We start from the raw sequence: 11,618 nt of genomic DNA on the forward strand, positions 1-11,618 counted from the left end.
TGATCGATCAGTGCCAAATAACTAGAGAACTTGTAACCCCACAATATATACCAAATTGTAAGTATTTTAAAACCAGTTCCCAAGTTCTCAATTCAATTCCTAAATCATGCCGATTTTCTTTAAGCAAACCAAACCCCATACATTATTAATATGTTGTTGAGTGAGCGGTCTCCCCCTTCTTTTCCCAATGTTGCCATGTAGATCCTGGGAGAGACTCTCAAAATCCCCCCCCCCTCGCGGGAAGACCCTGCACTGATACTTAAGAAATCATAAACCACAGCCCTGATGAATCAGAGTTCAAATACAACAGTCCCAAGTCAAAAACCAGAAATCAGCAGAACGTACCAAACGTACGTGGTGGGGTTTTTTTATTTTTTTTTCCTTCATTTTTTTTTTCTTTTTTTTTTTTTTGACTTATTTGTCTTTCACACAGAGGCTTCATACACAGTCACACAAGCTTTCCAATGTGCTAGAATACATCCTAAGGGGCTTTTCATTAAAATACCACTGCTTTGCTGTCCCCCATTTTACTTTGTTGATTCTGTACTTCTGTTAGTCTTTATCTTAACAATTTTAACCTGTCGTCCCCTTCTGTCCCACTCTGACCACGTTCCAAAAATGTCACAATTAATATCCTGGTCAGGAGAAAAGAGGTTCACCATGCAAGGTCTTTGGGTTTTTTTTCTTTTTTTTTTTTTTTCGGTTTTACGATGCCTGATGGGTATGTTAACAAGCCAGTATCCGAGATATCCGATATCCAAGTTCAATACCAACAAATCCGTATCACCAGAAGTACAACTTAAGCGGGTTTCCTAAGCGTACCAATACCGAATGTACGTTATTACAGAAGTGCAAAGCTTAACCCATGCTTGTACCAATGCACAACTACCAAAAGCACGTTATTACAAAAGTGCAAAGCACAACCCGTGCCTGCACCAACGCACCAAGGCGTACACCCTCAGGCACTAGCAGCCTGGTATACAGCGCTCAGCATAGGACGTCTCCTACGACTTACGAGAACTCTCCAAATGACCGGTCTCACATACCAAAACAGAGAAAGAAAGGAAAAAAAAAGAATACCTTTACTCGTTTAGATGGTCCTTGTCTGCTCCCGCAGTGATCCGAGTGAGGCGAGGAGTCCCCCCGGGAAATCCCGGGGGTACCCTAGGGAGTCCTGTTACAGAATCACAGAATCACAGAATAGTAGGGGTTGGAAGGGACCTCTGTGGGTCATCTAGTCCAACCCTCCTGCCGAAGCAGGGTCACCTACAGCAAGCTGCACAGGACCTTGTCCAGGCGGGTCTTGAATATCTCCAGAGAAGGAGACTCCACAACCTCCCTGGGCAGCCTGTTCCAGTGCTCCGTCACCCTCAGAGGGAAGAAGTTCTTCCTCATGTTCAGACGGAACTTCCTGTGCCTCAGTTTGTGCCCATTGCCCCTTGTCCTGTCACTGGGCACTACTGAAAAGAGCTTGGCCCCATCCTCCTGACACCCACCCTTCAGATATTTGTAAGCATTTATAAGGTCCCCTCGCAGCCTTCTCTTCTTCAGGCTGAACAAGCCCAGTTCTCTCAACCTCCCCTCATAGGGGAGATGTTCCAGTCCCCTCATCATCCTTGTAGCCCTCCACTGGACTCTCTCCAGTAGCTCTTCATCTTTCTTGAACTGGGGAGCCCAGAACTGGACACAGTACTCCAGATGAGGCCTCACTAGGGCAGTGTAGAGGGGAGGAGAACCTCCCTCGTCCTGCTGGCCACACTCTTCTTGATGCACCCCAGGATCCCATTGGCTTTCTTGGCAGCCAGGGCACACTGCTGGCTCATGGTTAACCTGTCGTCCACCAGGACACCCAGGTCCCTCTCCGCAGAGCTGCTCTCCAGCAGGTCCACCCCAAGCCTGTACTGATGCATGGGGTTGTTCCTCCCCAGGTGCAGGACCCTGCACTTGCCCTTGTTGAACCTCATCAGGTTCCTCTCTGCCCAGCTTTCCAGCCTATCCAGGTCACGCTGAATGGCAGCACAGCCTTCTGGTGTATCTACCACACCTCCCAGTTTGGTGTCATCATCAAACTTGCTGAGGGTACATTCTAACTCTTCATCCAGGTCGTTGATGAAGAAGTTAAACAAGACTGGGCCCAGTACTGACCCCTGGGGGACACCACTGGTTACCAGCCTCCAACTAGACTCAGCGTCGCTGATGACAACCCTCTGAGTTCTGCCATTCAGCCAGTTCTCTATCCACTTCACCGACCACTCATCCAGCCCACACTTCCTCAGCTTCCCTAGGAGGATATCATGGGAGACTGTGTCGAAAGCCTTGCTGAAGTCCAGGTAGACAACATCCACGGCTCTCCCTTCGTCTACCCAGCCAGTCATGCCATCGTAGAAAGCTATTAGATTGGTCAGGCATGATTTCCCCTTGGTGAATCCATGCTGACTACTCCTGATAACCTTCTTTTCTTCCACTTGCTTGATGATGGCCTCCAGGATAAGCTGCTCCATCACCTTTCCCGGGATGGAGGTGAGGCTGACCGGCCTGTAGTTCCCTGGGTCCTCCTTCTTGCCCTTTTTGAAGATTGGAGTGACATTGGCCTTTCTCCAGTCCTCGGGCACCTCTCCTGTCCTCCAGGACCTCTCAAAGATGATGGAGAGTGGCTCAGCAATGACATCCGCCAGCTCTCTCAGCACTCGTGGGTGCATTCCATCAGGGCCCATGGATTTGTGGACATCCAGATCACTTAAGCGAGTCCTGCAGCCGAGTTCTCAGCGGGTCCTGCAGCCGAGCAGAGTGGGTCCCATCTGGGGTGCCAGAAATGATACCGTGAAAAGCTGGAATTGAAGACTCAGTAGTCGGCAGACTATTAAGCAGGTATTCTTTATTACGGCGCCGGGCACACGGAGGATCTCTCCTCCAAACGTGTGCACCGAAGAGAAACAGTTACTAGGTATTTATGCTATGTTAACATACATATTAATTACATTTCCAAGAAATGCTTATCATAGTAATGGTTTTTCCGAGAACTCATTAATATATGGTAATGTCCGTCGCGCATGTTTGTTTAGCGTCTTTCGGCAGGGTCTTCATATTATCCTGCAGCCGCCTTATCTCTGTAGTTTGCATACCTGTTCTCCCAAGGCCCAGGAGCCTAAAGGGATTATTCAGGAGTCCCTTATCTTGCAACTGTCCCATCCCAATTATTCACAAAGAACCAAGACTTGTTTTGGTTGTGCAATGATTCTGACCACCTGAAGTGATAACATCCCCTACATGATACATTTGTTACATTCACAGTTATCAAAACGATGATGTGCTTAATTCTGACTGACTATCGGAATACTAAGATTGGCAGGTAAAGCAGGTAACAAATATTACCACTAGCAATGCTAGTGGTAATATGTGTATTAAATAATCCATCTGTCTTTAGAAAATAATCAATTACTGCTGTGGCTGATATTCGTTACTATTGCCTTATGGTTGCATCTTGAATAAAAAGGTTTGCATCCTGTTCTGTGCCGGGTATGGGGGGGGGGGGCAGGGAGAGAGGGTGCAGGGTTCACCTAGATCTCAATAAAATAGCTGTTTTAATAAGGTAGAATAAAAAGAGGAATATAGATAGTGAGTAAATCTTAAATGCCTTCAGACGCTGGGAACCGCAGTTCATGCAGCATCAGCTCAACCCTGCCTTTCCCACAGCACGCTGGGCAGATCCCATCCATGGAGGGGTTCCTCCTTTTTGGTCTTTCAAGCTATTATAGGCTTTTCTTACAAGAAAACAACTCTATTCATCATTTCTACTGTCAGACAGGAAGGGTGTTCGCCTAAGAGCTTCTTGCTGCACTGTTAGATGAAGGCAAGGCCATGCAGGTGGCTTAATCAGCGGTACCAAGTGGGAGCTGCATGCAGACTTGCGGACTCCTCTGTTACAGTGAGCTGACTGAGTTTATCTTGCGGCCAAGTGATTTGTGCTCACACATGCCTGAAGGCCATGCTGTGCTGTGCAGCTCAGCACAGCACAGGCCTGGGCCTACTCAAGTTAACTGTTATGTGGATCGCTAACTCTTTGATGTACAGCAGTGTCCTGGTCAGGATCACTACATTCCAACCCTTGAGCCACATACAGCTTACCTTTCACAAAAAAGTTGCAGATTATATTAGTAACATACAGGCTTCTCAGGCCCTAAGTACAAGGCCTGATAGAGAATCACAGAATCACAGAATGGTAGGGGTTGGAAGGGACCTCTGGAGATCATCTAGTCCCGCCCCCCCCCCAACTAAAGCAGCTTCTCCTAGAGCAAGTTGCAGGTTACTAGGTTTACTTAATCATCTTAGTGGCCCTTCGTTGGACTCCCTCCAGTACGTCCATGTCCCTGTTGTACTGGGGAGCCCAGAACTGGACACAGGGCTCCAGGTGTGGCCTCACCAATGCTGAGTAGAGGGGAAGGATCACCTCCCTCCATCTGCTAGCAGCACTATGCAGCCCAGAATATCATTAGTTTTTCTTGCCACAAGGGCACATTGCCGGCTCATGTTCAACTTGTCCACCAGGACTCCAAGGGCCTTTCCTGCCAAGCTGCTTTCCAGCAGTGTACTGGTGCCTGGGGCTATTTTGCTCCAGGTGCAAGACTTGACATTTCCTTTTGTTGAACTGGGTGAAGTTTCTCTCAGCCCATTTCTCAAGTCTGTTGAGATCCCTCTGAATGGCAGCACAACCCTCTGATATATCAAGTGATGTACAAGTGATATACTTCAAGTTCTGTCCTGGTCATTGCTTTTACTGTTGTCAAGTTAAACAGGTTGATGCCTCCTCTTTTGGAGTCACTATACCTCTAAAGTTAAATACATCACATTTTAATTTTAGTGAGGTCAGGACAAACAAATGCCTGTGACTTGGACATACAAGACAGACTTAATGGAACAAGTCCAGTGGAGGGTCACCAAGCTGATCAGGGGGTTGGAACACATGACATACATAGAGAGAACTGGGTTTGTTCAGCTGTAAGAAGAGAAGGCTTGGGAAGATCTTACTGCTGTCTTCAGCTACATAATGGAAGCATGTAGAGAAAACAGAGCCAGACTCTTAGAGGTGCACAGTGGAAGGATGAGAGGCAACAGAGACAAGTTGGAACATGGGATATTCCAGTTAGGTATAAGAAAAAAAAATCCTCATACAGGTAATTAAACACTGGAACAGGGGCCCAAAGAAGTTATGGGATCTCCATCCCTGGAGATATCCAAACCTTGACTGGACAAAGACCTGAGCAACCTGCTCTGACCGGATCTGTTTTGACTGAGGATTGGACTTAGAGACCTTGAGAGGTCCCTTCCAACCTAAATTGTTTGATAACTCTATGAAATAAATACATTTCGGAGAACATTTTACTGTATATTTATAATCTCTTTCAAACTTTTTATACTCACTGCCAACACGCTACCTCTGTAATGTCCTCTTTTTGGCTCTGAATGAACAGTTTACCATTGGGGTAAGAGTAGTTTCAAAAATATACTGCAGGAAATAGAATTCACTGTTTGACTTTCAGGTCTTGGGTTTTTTATGATTCGCATTTGGAAGCTTGTGATCCTGCAAACATAGACTTGCAAGGGACTTTGCTCACCTGAGGGTTTGGAATGCTTGGTAATAACAAGTTGCCTCAGTACAGGATTTGACCTCAAAATTGAAAAGGAATAAGGCTGTACTTTGCAAAATGAACATTAGGCCAAATAAAATTTAGCTTCATATGTAAAATACTCTTACATGCATAATTTTTTTTTACATTTTAATATCTCTGTTGTGAATGTTTAACCTAGGATTTTAGTGACAAGGACTTGAATTGCTTCCATTACCTGATTTAAAACGCATTAGCTATAGTGCATAGATTTAGTGTCGGTTTTGCTAAAACTGCAAATCTTCTGGTGGTCCTGTTGTTGATACTTAATAACTGCAATGGGCATACTAGCTGAGAAATAGCAATAATTATTTTTTTAATTTGAAAGTAAGAACTTTTTTCAGAATGGATTAACATTTGTAACCCAGATAGTTACTTTGAGCTACTGTGAAAGATATGATCACAAACTGCATGGTTAAATGATTTTGAAGTACTTATTCATCAAATGAAGTGGCTGAAGATATTTTACTTTTTCTTCAAGTTGCAAAATTGATATCCTAGTTGTCGTCACTGGTTTTGAGTTGGGGTCAAAAACTACGTTTACTTTCTTTGTGTATAAATTTTGAGATCCATACTTCTGCTGGATTGAGGTAGTGTCATTAAGATGTTAATTTTTGTTCAGCATTGTTCGGATTAATGAAGTTTGTTTCTTCACTAAGTGGCTTTTGCATATAGAATAACATGGTGCCTCAACATTGAGGTTTAGAATGTCTTGGAGAATAGTATCTGCCGTGATCACTCACATACTCTTGCAGAAGATTCTGAGGGTATATAAATACACTTTTTTTTTTTTATAGGGGACTTCTAGTGACTCAAATGTGACTCCAAGATAATATACTTCTCGCTTAGATTCTTTGTTTAATCTAGGTTAATCAAATCTAGTGCCCAGAATGTGGCATTAATAAACTGCTTTATGAAACAGTCCACTGTCCATTTTGGATAGTCTGTGTATCCACATCAATCTTGTGTTTGGGTAATCAGTTCCAAGGTGTCAGTATGCTTGTGTTCTACTTCCTTGAAATTGTACAGTTGCAGCATTATTAATATGTAGATCTCTAGATTTGCCTGGAGCTTATGATGAAGATCCAGAACCTCTGAACCATTGCTTAATGTTTATTCCTTAATGAAAATGCTAGATCAGTTCTACCAGTGCCAAAGATGCATTGCCAACATTGATTAATTGCTCATTGAAATGATTTTAGATACAAATGAAGTGGCAATAGGAGCTTCAGATTTGAATCAACACTTGTTATATCCAAAGGTCAGGGTAAACTTCTAGTCAAAATGGTATGTATGATCTATATCTATGCTAGCTAGATACCTGCATCATCTGAATCCAGTGTGAGAACTGTTACTGGTGCGCTAGGTACAAAGGAAATGCTGTATCACATATAAATGTCCTGAAATATGCCCCGCTGACTCTGTTGCTAAGGGCGCAGATCCTTTGAGATGTTCTGATTTCTGTTTATACTTCTGAGGATCCCATATCAGAAACTCACTGCAGTCATTCCACTGAGAATATGTCTAGTGTGAGTCATCTCAACTGATTATGGAGGTGAAAACCTGACACTTGCTATCCATTTTTATAGATGCTGTCATGGTTCCAACATCTCTCAATTGCCATGCTGAATTGGCACCTATTAATTTGGAACTAGTGTTCCAATGTGAGACATTTTGAGTGCTCTCTCTAATATGGGAATGACTAGCAAGCATGTACATGCAGCATAGCACAGCACAGCACAGGCCTAGGCCTACTCAGGTTAACTGTTATGTGGATCACTGACTCCTAGGTGTACAGTGGTCTTCCAGTCAGGTTCACTACACCTTCTTTGCCCCAAGGGCACATTTCCGGCTCATGTTCAACTTGGTGTCCACCAGGACCCTCAGGTCCTTTTCTGCAAAGCTGCTTTCCAGCTGAGCGGCCCCCAGCATATAATGGTGCATGGGGTTGTTCCTCCCCAGGTGCAAGACTTTGCACTTCCCTTTGTTGTCCTCTCAGCCCATTTCTCCAGTCTTCAAGGTCCATCTGGAAGGCAGCACAACCCTCTGGAGTATCAACCACTCCTCCCAGTTCATTATCCAGGTCATTAATGAAGATGTTAAAGATGTTGAAACCTGAGCATACTACAGAAGATAAATATTAAATGGAAACAAATAGATTTGGCGCCATCTTCAGATAGTCTAAATTCACATGAGTTGTAGCAGCTAATATCCTTGTGAACTGTTGCATGACTTCAGAGTTGAGCCTAGCCAATAGGAATACTGTGCTCAAGGGCACTGGTGGAATTTAAAGTCATCACAGAATCACAGAATGGTAGGGGTTGGAAGGGACATCTGTGGGTCATCTAGTCCAACCCCTCTGCCAAAGCAGGGTCACCTACAGCAGGCTGCACAGGACCGCATCCAGGAGGGTTTTGAATATCTCCAGAGGAGAATCCACAACCTCTCTGGGCAACCTGTTCCACGGCTCTGTCAACCTCAGAGGGAAGAAGTTCTTCCTCCTGTTCAGATGGAACTTCCTATGCTGCAGTTTGTGCCCATTGCCCCTTGTCCTGTCACTGGGCACCACTGAAAAGAGCTTGGACCCATCCTCCTGACACCCACCCTTCAGATATTGATAAGATTCCCTCTCAGCCTTCTCTTCTCCAGGCTGAACAAGTCCACCTCCCTCAGCCTCTCCTCGTAGGAGGGATGCTCCAGTCCCCTCATCATCTTTGTAGCCCTCCGCTGGACTCTCTCCAGTAGTTCCTCATCTTTCTTGAACTGGGGAGCCCAGAACTGGACACAGTACTCCAGATGAGGCCTCACCAGAGCAGTGTAGAGGGGCAGGAGAACGTCCCTCAACCTGCTGGCCCGATTCCTCTTGATGCGTCCCAGGATACCATTGGCCTTCTTGGCAGCCAGAGCACACTGCTGGCTCATGGTCCACTTGTCGTCCACCAGGACACCCAGGTCCCTCTCCGCACAGCTGCTCTCCAGCAGGTCCGCCCCAAGCCTGTAATGGTGCATGGGGTTGTTCCTCCCCAGGTACAGGACCCTACACTTGCCCACCCTTGTTGAACTTCATCAGGTTCCTCTCCGCCCAACCCTCCAGCCTGTCCAGGTCTCACTGGATGACAGCACAGCCTTCTGGTGTATCAGCCACTCCTCCCAGTTTGGTGTCATCAGCAAACTTCCTGAGGGTACTCTCTGTCCCTTCATCCAGGTCATTGATGAAGAAGTTAAACAAGACTGGGCCCAGTACTGACCCCTGGGGATCACCACTAGCTACAGGCCTCCAACTAGACTCTGCGCAGTTGGTGACAACCCTCTGAGTTCTGCCATTCAGCCAGTTCTCAATCCACCTCACTGTCCACTCATCCAGCCCACACTTCCTGAGCTTCCCTATGAGGATGTTATGGGAGACAGTGTCAAAAGCCTTGCTGAAGTTGAGGTAGACAACATCCACTGCTCTCCCCTAATAATAATAGTGGTTTCACTTAAGGGCTATGTATGATTTCATTATTTTTAAAGTTTGTTTCAAAGGAATGTTTAATCAACCTTCCTTCAATTTCACATAATTTATTATTAGTAAATATAAACTACTAAAGAATTATGTCAGTTCATAAAATTTGCATCTGAATGAGCCTTCTAAGCAGTTCAGAACAACTGAAATCGAGATGGGGGTGACCTCTGCAAATGCGAAAAAAACCCACCCCAAAATCTTTGACACCTCCTTTTACTTCGGATTTTTTTTTCCCCTGATTTTTTTTACTTGATAGCAAATGAGTATACTGTTATTGAAGTAAAGTACTTGTCTTTTACTTAAGTACAAAGTGTTTTGATGTGTTGGTGCTCAGTCCCATGAAGAAGCAGAAGTGTGGCCTCTGAATAATGTATTACATATTTTCCAAATGGGGTTTTCTTGTAAGCTGTGAAGTTAGAGAATGGGTAAACACTAGCTGGAATGCATTGTCTCTATCAGAAGTATTTGTGTGACTAAAAGTAATGCTTGAGGAGTTCAAAGAATTTTTTGAGACAAGTGTATTTTTTTTATAATCACTTTCTTATTAATATATTTCATCTGAACTGGTAGCTTTTTGATGTTGTGGTTACTCTGAAAGGAGAATGGTGTTAAAACTGAGCACGTTTTTCTTTGCGTCAGGCACTTGTTCTTGTTTGAGTAAATAGAACCAGTGAAGGAATAGGTTTTGAGTTCAGATGCTTTAATACGGAGTGCTAAAATGGAGGATAATGTTCTTACACAGGACCGAGGAGATGAATTCACTTATACTGGGAGTGGAGGTAGAGATCTTTCTGGAAATAAAAGAATTGGAGAACATTCATTTGATCAAACACTAACACACATGAACAGGTAAGTTTTTAGGACTAAATTTAAAAAATTTTCCAGACCAAAGAATTGAGCTTTATTCCTTTAATTTAAAAATTATATTTTGCAAAATTTGTAATTTGTTCCCTCCTTCTGCTACTGTAAACAGTGTTGTCTCCTGCTGTTTAGAGGCACTTTGTCAAACATGGTGTTATGTTGATTTAAAGAATTATTTGTAACTGATGAAAATATATTGCTGTATTACAGGTTCAGCTGGCAGCTATGTATATAGTTGAAATTGTCCAACACTTCTTATGAGAAGACTTGGTTTTCAGTTGATTAGAAGTTTGCCAAACTTAAACCTCTTAAGCTGAAATTTTCTGTGCTGAGTGTTTGCCTCAGATTGTTCTTATAAAGTTTCCTCTTAAATGGTTTAACAATTTACGAAAGTTAGGTATGAAGAAAGTATGTTAATTTTCCCATACTAAAAGAAATCTTACATATTTCTGATAGCCTTTAGTGCCTTCATACTTTGTATGAAGAACAAGGAATTAGTATTGCTTTGCTAAATTTGTTTTGCACAAATTTGTTTGTGTGTTTTGATGCCCCTGACAAAAGTTGGCCTATTCTTTTTGCCAAATTGTAGGCAGAAACAACGGAATGAAGAAAAAAAAGGTCTGAAAAAATAAATTAGATGTTTGCTTAAAGTATATTTATGTTCTGTAAATAGCCTGCCTAAACTCTAGGAATTATCAATACCTTTACATTTCTGAATGTATACCATCTGCATGAAGCAACTAACTACGCAGTGGCTATGGGGTGCTAAGGTTGACTGGGACTTTCTCTACCAGATCTGACACTGGATGTGCTGTAATTCTGTCAAGCACCAAAACTGAGTGGGGAGGCATTCTTTCAGGCTCTGTGCTGGTACTCAGAGGAGAAAGAAAAGCCTGACTGGGATACTGACAGAGGAGAATCATATGGAATCGTAGGTTGGAAAAGACCTCTAAAATCATCAAGTCCAACCGTCACCCCAACAGCACCATGCCTACTAAACCATATCCCAAAGTGCCACATCCACACATTTTTTTTTAAACACCTCCAGGGATGGGGACTCAACCACCTTCCTGGGCAGCCTGTTCCATTGCCTGACCACTCTTTCAGTAAAGAATTTTTTCCTAATATCTAATCTAAACTTTCCCTGACGCAACTTGAGGCCATTGCCTCTCATCCTATCGCTAGTTACTCGGGAGAAGGGACCAACACCTGCCTCACTACAACCTCCTTTCAGGTAGTTGTAGAGAGCCATAAGGTCCCCCCCTCAGCCTCCTCTTCTCCAGACTAAACAGCCCCAGCTCCCGCAGCCATTCCTCATAAGACTTGTTCTCTAGACCCTTCACCAGCCTCGTTGCCCTTCTCTGGACATGCTCCAGCAACTCAAGGTCCTTTTTGTAGTGAGTGGCCCAAAACTGAACACAGTACTTGAGGTGCGGCCTCACCAGGGCTGAGTACAGGGGCACGATCACCTCCCTACTCCTGCTGGCCACATTATTCCTGATACAAGCCAGGATGCCATTCGTCTTCTTGGCCACCTGGGCTCACTGCTGGCTCATGTTCAGGCAGCTGTCAACCAACATCCCCAGGTC

General features: G+C 44.1%; 1 protein-coding gene across 2 annotated transcripts in view; it reads left to right on the forward strand.

The window, feature by feature from the left end:
• LOC142365680 (E3 ubiquitin-protein ligase UHRF2-like) overlaps positions 1-11,618 on the forward strand; it is a 144,736-nt gene that overhangs the window by 112,884 nt on the left and 20,234 nt on the right. For both annotated transcript variants that reach the window (XM_075446731.1, XM_075446730.1), the window contains one exon: positions 9,911-10,017. In XM_075446731.1, the coding sequence (XP_075302846.1) occupies positions 9,911-10,017 (107 nt within the window). The remainder of the gene's footprint in view (positions 1-9,910; positions 10,018-11,618) is intronic.

The sequence above is a fragment of the Opisthocomus hoazin genome, chromosome W (genome assembly GCF_030867145.1).
Source record: "Opisthocomus hoazin isolate bOpiHoa1 chromosome W, bOpiHoa1.hap1, whole genome shotgun sequence".
NCBI lineage: Eukaryota > Metazoa > Chordata > Aves > Opisthocomiformes > Opisthocomidae > Opisthocomus > Opisthocomus hoazin.